Consider the following 12,434-nt stretch of genomic DNA (forward strand, 5'->3'; position numbering starts at 1 on the left):
GAAATTTTCATTATGAAGTCTTGTATCCATGAAGTTCTGAGCAGAATTCTGCTATTTATCAGCATGTTGTGTGCTCGCAAGGCCAACAACCTGGAAGTTCTCATATGGAGCAGTTACAAACCCAGCTTGCAAGGCCTGAGGATGACAGCCATAAAGTAAGTACATGTGTGCGATGCTAGTATTTCCTTTTGCCTTGCTTTTTCTCATTAGGATGTGTCAAAGGGAGCAGCATTTTTTTATGCAAGAAGGTAATTTGGTGTGGAGAATGTTTGTCAGAACGTCCTTGAATTGAAGAAGCGTTTAGACCAAATTCAAATGGAAATGATGAAGCTGCGTGCTAAGCAATTCGATTCAAATAAAGAGATGCAAAATGCTAACTCTTCTATCTTGCCAGGTGAGGTTATACCTTCCCTGATCTATTAATGGGATACGAAGATGATTATGCAGCAGTTGAGCTTATTGGTATTTTTGGATGAAAAATTTTACCTTTCTGAAATGTGTGGATGTTGTTGCTTTAACTTCATTCTTCTCTAATATCATCATTGTTTTTTGAATTATCTTCAATTAATAACTACCAGATCCCTTGGTCAAAGAAAAATGTATGCTGGTTACAAACAGAGTAATAACCCCAAAATCTATATACAAATTTGCATCCATCAGCTCTAACACCTCGATGTAAAAGCTATTAGATCTCCTTGGCTGAAATTTTTAACATGATTTGGCCAGAGTGAAATTGTTGGTGATAACGGAGCTCTTAATAAGCATACTTTTCGATGAATCTATAGCATGAGATTCACTGTTTCATTCTTACAATCTGGTGTACACACTTAGCATGGATGCATGTATGTTATTGTGATTTTTTGGAAGTTTCAATAGCTACCTCGAACAAAAAAATTTGTATTGATTTTGAAGAAATATGCTAGAAACCACACCAACCAATAGCTTCAGACCATGTTTTTAGAAGTGGTTGACATAGTGCCAAGTAGTCTTGGAAAAATTTGAAGAGGGGGATGTTCATTTCAAGAACCCCCAACATATAGTGCTTACAATGCGGGGTTTGGAATTACAATATGCTGTGTGGCCCCTGCACTTTCCTTAATGTGGTGACAGCATGTGAGTTCAGCATGTTTCTAGAGCTCAGCCACCTAAGGGCTATGTCCTTGCTTGCTGCTTGTACTGCTGCCAATCTGAAGAATTGGAAGAGACCTGCAGATGCTAAGGCTGTGTGCAAACCCTTTTTATGTGGGAATTCTAATGCGTTTTTCAAGTCTGGAAATGAAGCGACCAAACCTCTCTTAAGCAAAAAGAAGGCACTTTTGGGTCTGAGAGCACTTTCTTCAAAGAAGGCGTTCCATTTGTCAAATCCACGAGTGGGGAAACAATGTCCTTCAGAGGTGTTCACACCACTGCTTTAAGATTTTCCTCAATACACAATTGGCATTGCTAGAGGTTCACCTTCTTTATGCTGCAGCTGTTAATTTTTCACCTTCTGGATGCTGTGCACTGCTGGTTCTCTTGTTTCTGCTCATTATTGCCTGGCCCTCGGTTGCGGTTTGGCGAGCCTTACATTATCAGGCGTGGATTTAGGCGCATTGAGGGTCTGTTCCTGCCAATGCCCCACTACACAATTTTTGTGCAGTTTTCCCCCCCACTTTGTTTTAACGGCGTCGTGGGACTGTTTTTGCTGTCATGTATGTTGCCCTACCTGCCCATGCTGCAGTAGATATGGTTCTCCCCCCCCCCCCCGCCCCCGCCGCCCCCGTGGAAGGAAAAGGAAAACTTAAGGAAATACAAAATCACATTTTGTCTTTTCTCTGTGAGCAAACCCGGAGCACCTATAATGGCTTTCACTCCATTCTGCTTCCATCGTCGTCTGTCGGCTACTCGCTTGCACACGAAGCACAGACTTTGCTTTTGTCAAGCACAGGGCCTGCTTATAAATCTCGTTGCAGATCTCGCTGCTCCCCTTGGCAGCACCCACAGCTCCAATGACTCTGCGTTTGAGCTGATTTCAGTAATCAAGGCCAGCAGGTGTAAGCCAGAGAATAGAGGCTCCAACCCCCTCCCGCAAGGGACAAGGGCTAAGCCTGAGGGGGAAGCCCTTTTATCATTGGGCACCTCCAGGGGTCTAATACTCACCAGGGGGGGGGGGGACACCTTTGCTGCAGCTTTGATGGAGAAAACCCCGGTCCCCACCTTTCCCTCCGCCTGTAGTAAGCAGTCATCATGGGAGAGGAGAGGTCAAGAGACTAGAAGAATAAGTTGCAACTATCAAAGCAGAAAGAGGAAACGATTGTGGATCTCTAGACAAGGTTGGACACAATGGAGATAGTGCATAAAGAGGAGAAGGGACAATGCTAGAGGAGCTCACAGTCTGAGAATCCACTCTTTGTCCTTGAACTTTTCCCAGTATAAAATTAATTCTGGGTTTTAAAATCAACAAGCTCATAAAATGCTTGCACCTGCATAACTACTTCACTGTGTCTAGTGACACATACTGGCTGTTGTCTAGTATGACCTCTATTCCTGGATTGGAGCTTTGTAATCCCTTCTCTTGCAGTTATTAAGTGGTGTCCATGTTATATCTTCATGTCAATCTGTTGATCCTGAATTTTTACCACAGGCACTGACGAAGTTCTGAAGATGCAGGATAGCTTGCAAAGCCGTACAGTCTTTGTAGCCAATGTAAATGCTCCCCACTACATACAAGAAGCCCAATTTTAGTTCTTACAGGACACTTGATTTTCTGCAGCCGTTAATGCTTTTGAAAACTTGATTGTGTAGATTCATTTTGCTGCATCGAAGGAGGCTATTATGGCTCATTTTGTGCAGTGTGGGAAGGTAGAGCAGGTGGTGGTGCTTACTGATGCAGCAACAGGGAAACCCAAAGGGTAATCGAGATTACAACAACTTGTGTCGAATTCTGTCCCTGCAAACATAGGAGTGTGTGTTTTCATGAGCATGCTGTTGTCTGCATGGATGTTTTCACGCTTGTACTCGTTTTTCTCATGTGGCACGTAGAAGATAAGAGCTATATATACCCCAAATGGGAACACTTCTTCGGCTCTTCAAAGTTCAGGGGGGTGTGGTGTTCAGTCATAGAGTCATATTCTTCATTGTAGTCGCAGAGCCAATATAAACAGTGTGGGTTGTTTTTTATCTGCCTGACTTTTGTTGTGCTATAGGTCTGCGTATGTTGAGTTCAGTGCGAAGGCAGAAGCAGAGAAGGCCTTAACTTTGAATGAAACTTCGTTTTTCTCCCGGATATTGAAGGTAAAAAAACTGCTTCAGCATTTATGAAGGGCATCCTGGCTGGCACTAGATGCGAACCGCACATTTATTGAAGTACTTTTTTATTCAGGTTGTGCTAACAGATTCCTCGAATATTCAAGAGATGCTGTCTAGTCAGGCGGCTTCTATCAGATCTCCCACTTCATTGCTGTCCAGGCCTTCCTCCAGGGGTCGCTTTTTCAGAAACGCTCATAATTCACCTGGGTTTGCCAGCGTGCGTGCTGCTTATGTAACACCCACCAAACTGCAATGGAAACGGGATTCCACTGCAACGGGAGGAAGCCCTTCGCTTGGGAATGGACTCAAGCCAGCAGGCCAAGGAACATCGATGCGTCCAGGGGTGAAGTCTTTCACGTACATTAGGAATCAAAGTGCTCAACAATAAAATCAGGGGTTGCTGAAGGGCAGAAAGGAGCAACGTAGGAAATACAAATGTATATCTGTGGGAGAACGTGGCAGCTGAATGGAGCGAGGGGTGGGAATATGACACGGGCAACAGAAACTGCCCTATTGATTATGGTCAGATGCACATGGGAGGTCTGTGCCAACATTTTCATGCAAAGTATGGGTGGATGAGGGGCCTCATATGCTCCTCGAGGGTCTCTGGTCGTTCTAGGGTTCTTCTAATGCATGCAGTGTCCTCTTAAGGTCAGCCAAGATCCTCTACGTTGTTTATCTGTCTTGTGGCTGATGGGACGCCCGTCCATTGGTAGGTGTGAAAGTGTCCACCACCTTGAGTGAAGTGGACTTAGCTCTGCCACAAGTGGTTTGGCAACTGCCATTTGAAGGCCTTGGCCATGCGTTGTGGTCACTGTGCTGCCATCCTTTGTGTGTTTCTGGGAAAATTGCACAAACCCACATATGTTCATATAAAGTCATCCCTCCAAATATCAAATTATGGCTACAACTGTAATGTATTCTATGTAAACTTTTGGCCAGCAATTTGAACAGGCTTGGGTTAGTGGAGGTCGATGTCTCATGTGCTCAATATGGAAATTTCTTAAAACATGTGTAATTTTCAACCTTGAGTTCTGTCAGAGTTTACATATAGCACTGTCTCAACTAGTGGACGTCATATTCGTAAGCGTGGCTCTTAATGACCAGCATGAACAATAGTCATAACTTTGCCATCAAAGTAAGTTTATCTGCATATCAGTGCTTTAAGTCATGGTGAGTCTTCTTATTAATTCAGCTTTGGTCAAGCTCTGCTTGAAAAACTTTGAAGTATATCCTTTATATGCAGAGAGTTAATTGGAGTGTGTTTGGGTCATCCTGAAGCAGCACTCGCATACAAATATTGAGAGAGAGAGAGAGAGAGAGAGAGAGAGAGAGCTTTTTGAAGTCTATGTGAGGAGGCCGAAGTCGGCCTATGAGACAAATCAAGTATACATGTGTGTATGTCTTTTGTCTATCGGAAGTGTGGCCTTGTGCCTCTGTATCTCTAGCAAGTAGCGCCCCTGTTGTCTCTGATCTTGAGAGTGCATGATATCTCGGATGGTAGGCTGCCCTTTGAATAGGGGCTCGTATCGGCCTCTGAGATCCGCATAAGCTTTGCATCTACAAATAAAATGCTCCTCCCTCTCCACTTCCTCTCTGCATACTCTACACACTCTCCTCCATGGGAATGTCATGAGTTCGCCCCACCTCGATCTCTAGTTTGTGTGATGACATTGCGTTGACCAATTGCCACCGTGAGTTGTGTGGCATGTTGGTGTCCTTATAGCATGGTCATTGTATGAACCCGTCCTCCAGTATGGTAAGAAAATGGTCTCTGTAGTGTGACATCTTTTGTTGGAGAGGAGATGTGATCCAAGTTTGTTTGATATAGAACAACCAGAGATCTTGTTGGATCATTATGTTTCTCACTACGTGAGATGAAGCTGGGGGAGTTGGGGTCTTACTGCAACCTCTCCAGGTCCAGGCCGTTTTGAACCATGCTCTAATCTGTGTGTACCATGCTCTTTGACTTTGAAATCAATACAATGTCATCAACATATAGCATAATATGGATTGTGGTGCTTGTTAGGTCCCCTCCTGTCCTTCCCGCTCGTAGGATGTAGACGGAGATCTTGTCGATATAGAGTTCGAAGAGTGTTGGGGAGAGGGGGCATCCTTGCTTAACACCAATGGTGCTAGCAATAGACTCTGACATACCGCCTGGGCAATGAACTGTCCCAGTCACTCTCTCATACAGAGCGTAGATGGCCCATATCATCTCCAGAGGTATCCCCAAACTCGTCGAAAGAGCCTCTCCTGTGGGACGCAAAGTAGCAGTAAAGCCTCTTGTTTCGCACCTTTGTCCCATCAATAAGGGTCGATAGTAGAGAAGGTCCGCTTGAACCGTGCCTGACCAAGACCCCGTAGGCACTCAACCTCCCCGTAAGAACTACCAGTAAGAACTAAACTCAACCTTAAGAACTGTCCCATATAGTTTGGCCAGTGTATGGCTGATTGTGATAGTCCTGTAATTCCCTGGGTCCAAAGTGTCTCCAGTCTTGTGGGTCGGCACAATGGTGTGTCTGGTCAACTCCTTTGGGAAGCCCTCCCCTATACCCGGTTGAGTGCATGTGCGCTCAATGGGGCTATCATGGCGGCTATATAAATGAGGTGCTCACTCTCTAAACCTGTATGGTCTGATGATCGGCGGTGCTATAGTTAGTGGATGGCCTTTTTGACCATCTCTGTTGTGAAGGAGGAGAATACTCGTGGGTCGAGGCCCAGGAGGTTGTGAAATCGCACGCTGGGTCGATAGCTCATAGAGTTTCTCTGCGTACTCGTGCCATACTTGTGGATCCTCAATGGGGGTAGTCGGTCGTGGCTCCTGGAGGGTGCGCCATGCTATGACATTGTCCATGCTCACGAACATGTGATATAGCTCTAGCTCCTGTGCCTCCTTGAAAGATCGCCGCTTTCGGCATGTGAGTGTCTAGCCTCTCGATCAGTGGTCTCTCCAAGAGTCCGTTGTGCACGCAACCAGCGGTAGAGGTCTTTGCACTCATCATCGTACTAGTAGTTCTGTGGTATTGTCCCCCTGGGAAGGGGGAGGGGGAGTGTCCTGTATGGGTGGTGTGCGGGAGAGAGCTAATGGTTGATGTCTGAAGAACAAATGTGATGTGGTGTAGAGGGGTGGAGCAGGAGGAGTCCCTTCTCGATCTCTGTCGAGTATAAGGGGGCTAGCTCATGTGTGAAATGGATCATGGTGTGTGGGGTACGTGTCATGGGTGTGTGGGGTGTGGTGTCGTTAGTGAATGAGAATGCAAGATAGGTGTGGTCGACTCCAATCAGTATGGGTGGAATGGTGAAAGAGCTAAGTAGGTGGGTGGCCTCTCTGGGCCCCATGATGTAATCCACGGTGCTCCCCCCCGAATGCAACTCCATGTGGTATGCATGTCAGTCCTCTTGAAGTAGGCCATTGTGCCATCCCGTTATAAATAACGAGAGCCTAGTCTGAGCAAATGATGGCCGTACTCTGTGGTGCGAGCTGTGTCTACTGACTCTCTCATGGTGGCCTCCTCATGTATGGCGAAGAGAGAGAGAGAGAGAGAGAGAGAGAGAGAGAGAGAGAGAGAGAGAGAGACCTTTATTAACTTCTTCTGGAGATAGATTGATGTATATGAGTCTAGCTTGTCAATAAAGGATAAACAATATGTAAGTGCCCTGGCACGTGTGTTACAAAATAAACTAAAAGACAGGGTAATACATGTTTGTGAGTGATGGCTGAAATTAAGGAAATATTATGAAATTTAATACATAATCCTAGATTAAAAAGATTATGTATTAAATTTCATTCTAATTTCTTAATTTGAGCCACCTCTTTAATTCTTGCATTTTAGGTAGAAAGTGAGCAGTCATTTCTTCAAAACACCAGATGAAGGTGACCTTCGGAGTTCAAGTAAAGCTAGTTTTGTTCTTCCCTTGAAACAAGTCTCAAGGCAATTGGAGTTTCCAACAGGGCACACTCAACTTGTCCAAACTCTTGAAGCATTTGGAAGGACCTACAACCTCTGCAAGGTGTTACTACATGGTCAAATAAGCTTGAGAGGTTTAGGTAGCATTTCTTGTTCGATCCTATTTTGTCAGGATGTATTGTTGTGAAACTCAAGATGGTTGACTAAAACTCTCAAAGACTTAGTCTCTCAGTGTACTTCTCAAATTAAGATCACATGTCTTATTAAGATTCAGTTCTTGTTCGATCCTATTTTGTCAGGATGTATTGTTGTGAAAATCAAGATGGTTGACCAAAACTCTCAAAGACTTATTCTCTCAGTGTACTTCTCAAATTAAGATCACATGTTATCTTATTGAAAGAGTTCATTCCTATTTTGTCGATGTGTATTGTTGTGAAACTCAAGATGGTTGACCTATTGTGCTTGAGCAAAATTCTCCAAGCCTTATTCTATGACTGTACTTCTCAAAGTATCATCACGTCACCTTACAGAAATATTTTAGGGTTTTATCCTTATCACCTCACTTGAGGGGTGTTGGAGAGATTCCCCTTCCAAATACATCATCTGTATGCTATGTTTCAATTCAAATCAAAGAGTTCTTTTGAGCCCTAGACATGTAAAGGGATTTGACACAACCCCAATCTATGTATAGGTGGGAAGACATTCCCTAATCGAAGGCAACTTTGTCTCGAGGGCTGCCAGCTATAATTTGTTGGGGTATAAAGCCCAATGTGGTCACCCAGGTAAGTGGGCGGGCCGCCAGGTATGTACACATATTCTTTTGTAAAAACCTAATAAGAACTCACTATGCTCTAAACATTACAACAGAGCGAGTTCATCATATCGTCGTTCTCTTCTTCTCGCACTCTCTCCCGCGTCGCACTTCTGCTCGTACTCCTTCAACTGGTATCAGAGCTCAAATCGAAGCTCGGGGCAGCATTGCAGGAAGCTAGAGTCACCTGCTCAGATTGGAGTGAGATTCGACAGGCGAAGACACGGTCCCAAATCCTGTGGGACAGCCCGAAGGTATTGGTGTTCTCAGAATCTCATTCTGAGGTCATTTCGACAAAGTTCTGCGCCGGCCATTTTCGACTACGTGGTCTCGGCGGGTGCAAATCCGACTCTGCAAATTTGGGGTTTCGGCTTACGACTGAGGTGCTGAGGATATCGGCACTCCCAGAGTGCTGATTTGTGGCTGTCTACACATCGAAGGATGGCTCACAGTTCTTGGAGGTGTGTCACATACGACACGGGCGCATCTACACACAGACTGTAGGCGATATCCACTAGTTCATCAGGTAGCTTGTGTTTGCTGCTTGATATTTCAGATGTCATCCTGACATTGCAGGTACTTCCACATGGGATGTATTGTCAGAGATGATGTATGTCTGTTGAGAGTTTGTTGGCTGTGAGTCACGCAGCAAACAACCGTCGCAGCGGTTACAGCATACAGTGGGAAATTTGTGGATGTATGACTTTGTGGGAAGTCTATGTATTGTCAGATTTACTGCAGCCTTTGTTGAGGGTCGAGTGAGGTTTTATTGAGCTGGGGAATTCTCGAATATTGAGATCCTTTCGGTGATACAGGTCTTGGAGCGATCCCTCAAGCACCCTAAGATAGGCAGCTAGGATGTATTGACTGTGAGTTAGACAGTTGGAATTGCATCTTTGCTTTACTGCCGTTGAGGCATTGTCGCAGTCTATGCTTACAGGACAGTGAGAGACAGTACAGTGAGAGACCCACAGCTTACAATGTTGGAGAGACAGTGGGTTTTTGAGCTGTTTTTTGGTCTGTTTTTTAGGACACCATAGCCATTTTACAAAGAAGACTGCCAAAATTTTTGCAGAATCTGAAGCTTTTTTGTTCATTTGAGGTCAGTTTACAGGGGAAACTCTGCCGAATTTTTCCCAGGAAAGTAAACTACTGTGAAGCGTAGCTATGGTTGGATCACAGGACACTGCTCTTTACAATATCAAGAAGCTGGATGGAACCAATTTCCCATTGTGGAAGAAGCATATTTGACACGTGTTGGTACAAAAGAAGCATATAAAACCTATAAAGCTCAAGGGGATAAAACCGGAAGATATGGACGAAAATGAATGGAGCAAAATGGATGAATTGGCACTTTCTACCAATATGTTGACTCTGGCAGAAAGCGTTTACTTCAATGTAGCAGACGAGATGTCAGCTTATGAAGCATGGACAAAGCTGAGTGATCTTTATGAGAAGCAGAGGACAGCTTCAGAGGTATAATGGCTTAAGAAGCTTGTTGACTTGAAGATGAAAGAAGGGACACCTATGTCCAATCATCTGAATGAATTCAACACCATCTACAGTCAGTTGTCAGCTCAAGGTGTCAAGTTTGATGAACCTGTTAGAGCTATGTTCCTGTTGATCACATTGCCGAAAAGTTGGAACACTTTTCGCACAGCTTTGAGTAATTCTGCACCTCTAGATAGTTTGACCATAGCAGGTGTAGAAGGCAGTCTGCTTACTGAAGAAACCAACAGAAAGACAATGGACAAAGGCAAAGGAACAACCTTAGTTGTCAGGGGAAGGACCAAAGAAAAGTACAAAGGTGGAAAGAGAAATTAGTCTCGTAGGAAGTCCCACAGTGCTAAAGGCAAGAGTGACATAGAATGCTACCATTGTGGCAGGAAGGGTCACATGAAAAGAGACTGTAGAGAATGGAAAGCAGAAAAAGGCAAAGAGAAAGCTGAAGACCATGGTAAGAAGAACAAGTCCTCAGTGAAGATTCAAGAAATAAATGTGACAAACACTGTTGCAGAGGATGAAAGTCTAGTGTCAGGAGACATCTACTTCTTGAAGAATACAATAGACTCAGTTCTTCTTACAACATCTGATGGACATGCACTGAGTGACTGGATTATAGACTCAGGAGCATCACTTCATGTGTCTCCAAACAAGGAGTGGTTTACCTCTTATGTGACCACTAAAGATCATGTTCGGCTAGGCAATGGGCAGACATGTGAGATCTTAGGTGTTGGAGATGTTCAATTGAAGTTTCAGAATGGCTCTTCTTTCACGCTGAAAAATGTGACACATGTTCCTGCAATTACAAAAGAGCTTGATCAGCACAGGTTTACTTGATGATGCTAGCTACGTCACCACTTTTGGACAAAATGTTACCATATACATGTGGTAGTGATGTGTGTGAACACACTAGAACCGCCGGGGCATTTTTTCCCTCTTTAGGAGGTTTTTTCCCCCGTGCATTGTATATACGCCCATCACTCTAGGGCTATCTATCTTTCTATTGCACACTAAGTAACACACTCTCTATTGTGTGCCTTGAGCTTCCTTCGTCTTCTCCAAGCTGTGTGTTTCTCTGCAACCCTAATCCCAACAATTGGTATCAGAGCAGGTCACGTCCTCCCGAGCTTAGTCGCCAGCTGCTCCAGCATACACCTGCTCACTTTCTCCGATTTCAGTGAGCTTTGGCGAGCGTTCGCAGGTCGAAAAAACTTTTGGGTAAGCTTGAAGAGCTTGGTCTGCTCAGAATTTTGATTTGGGCTCATTTCGACCTCCGTTTCCACTACAGGCAGTACTGCACATGCTATTTCGTCATTTTGTGCAGAATTTCTGTCAGTGCCGTTTTCTGCATAACAGGTGCCTTATAGTCTTCTACGGTTTGTGCTATATAGCACAGGTTGTTCCCGCTCCATTTCTCCTATTTTCGGGCAGTTTTCACATCAGGTCCAGCATTTACCATGGCTGACAACAACAACACAGATGTGTTCAAGATGTTTCTTACTGAGGACAGGTTGGATGGGGACAACTACCCTATGTGGGCTTATATGATGCAACATGTTCTTGTGTCAAAGGGTGTCTGGAACATTGTGCAGGGCATTGATGTACGTCCTGGTTCTGAGGATGTAGGCGATGTTGAGGATGTTGCAGGTCTTGCTGCAAGGATTGCAGCTGTTAGAGTTGTTTTGCCTATGGCAGAACAAGCTCGTTGGGATGTTAAGGATGCGCAGGCTCATGCATTAATTGCGTTGTCTGTGAAGCGCACCATTGTTCGTCACATACGTTCAGCAAAGTCTGCAAAAAAGGCTTCGGATATTCTAGCAGGTCTTTATGCAAGCCGCAATGAGGCTAAAATTGCTTTGCTGCGTAAAGAGCTGGAGTCAAAGATTATGCATGAGGAAGATGATATGGACACTTTCCTTGCTAGTGTCAAGGATATCAATGAGCAACTTATTTCTGCAGTGGAAGTTATTTCAGACAGTTCCCTTGTGCAGACTGTTCTTGATGCCTTACCAGATTCCTACCAGACTTTTGCTAGTCCTTGGAGATTGATGACCCTGAAGTTGTCAAGTTTGATGCATTGTGCACATTGCTTTTGCAAGAGTCACGTTCTAGAAAAAACAGGACTAGGCAGCGTGCAGTTGAACAGGCTTTTATTGCTTCTCAAAGAAAGGGTGGTAACAGTAATGCAGCCACTTCTTATGGTTCTGCTGCGAGTGGCAAAAATTCTGTTCCTAATGCTTCTGCTGGCAGTACTTCGTCTGGCAATTCTGGTGATAAGGGCAAAAATAAGATGCGTTGCCATTATTGTAAAGCCAATGATCACTTGATCAAGTCGTGTCCTAAGTTGAAGGCCAAAGAGGCTAAGAAGAAAGAGGGTGGTTCCACTGCAAATGCTGGTTCCACTACAAATGCACCCATTGTTGAGTCTTCTATGAAAGGAGATTGTGTTGCTGATGTTGATGCAGAATAGGCTTTTAGCGCAGAGTGCACTTACAATCTTGCTGTCCATGATGCATGCTTGTCAGTTGCTACAGATTCACATGTGTGTTATTTCGACAGTGGTGCTACAAAGCACATTACCTCACATCGTGAATTGTTTACCTCTCTCGAGTCTGTCCCTCATGGGAATTCAGTCACTTATGCCAACAACGCCTCTTATCCAGTTCAGGGAGTTGGAAAGATTGTGCTCACTGCTGCTAATGGCAGTTCCTTCACACTTGTTGATGCACTTTATGTACCTGGGATCAAGAAGAATCTCTTATCTGTATCCGCACTTGCTAGACTTGGACTTGTAGTCAAATTTGTGGATGACAGATGTATAGTTCATGATCTCAGTTTTGGTGATGAAATTGTTGCATCTGGGCTTTTGTGCCGTGGGCTGTATAAGCTCACTTTCTATGACAAGTGTGGACAAAATTTTG

General features: G+C 44.4%; 2 protein-coding genes across 3 annotated transcripts in view; both read left to right on the forward strand.

Annotated features, from left to right (window-relative positions):
* The window catches only part of LOC147437678 (RNA binding (RRM/RBD/RNP motifs) family protein), a 50,231-nt gene extending 45,974 nt beyond the window's left edge, over window positions 1-4,257 (forward strand). For both annotated transcript variants that reach the window (XM_086487175.1, XM_086487176.1), the window contains exons 7-12: window positions 63-155; window positions 277-394; window positions 2,624-2,685; window positions 2,785-2,891; window positions 3,186-3,273; window positions 3,362-4,257. In XM_086487175.1, the coding sequence (XP_086343301.1) occupies window positions 63-155; window positions 277-394; window positions 2,624-2,685; window positions 2,785-2,891; window positions 3,186-3,273; window positions 3,362-3,676 (783 nt within the window). In that variant the 3' untranslated portion in view covers window positions 3,677-4,257. The remainder of the gene's footprint in view (window positions 1-62; window positions 156-276; window positions 395-2,623; window positions 2,686-2,784; window positions 2,892-3,185; window positions 3,274-3,361) is intronic.
* Window positions 4,258-11,057: 6,800 nt separating this feature from the next.
* Window positions 11,058-12,434, forward strand: part of LOC147437679 (uncharacterized) — a 66,239-nt gene continuing 64,862 nt past the window's right edge. The window contains exon 1 of the mRNA XM_086486591.1: window positions 11,058-11,376. Coding sequence (XP_086342717.1) covers window positions 11,058-11,376 — 319 coding nt within the window. The remainder of the gene's footprint in view (window positions 11,377-12,434) is intronic.

This window comes from Adiantum capillus-veneris, chromosome 17 (genome assembly GCF_014529385.1).
Source record: "Adiantum capillus-veneris isolate H3 chromosome 17, ASM1452938v2, whole genome shotgun sequence".
Taxonomy (NCBI): Eukaryota; Viridiplantae; Streptophyta; class Polypodiopsida; order Polypodiales; family Pteridaceae; genus Adiantum; species Adiantum capillus-veneris.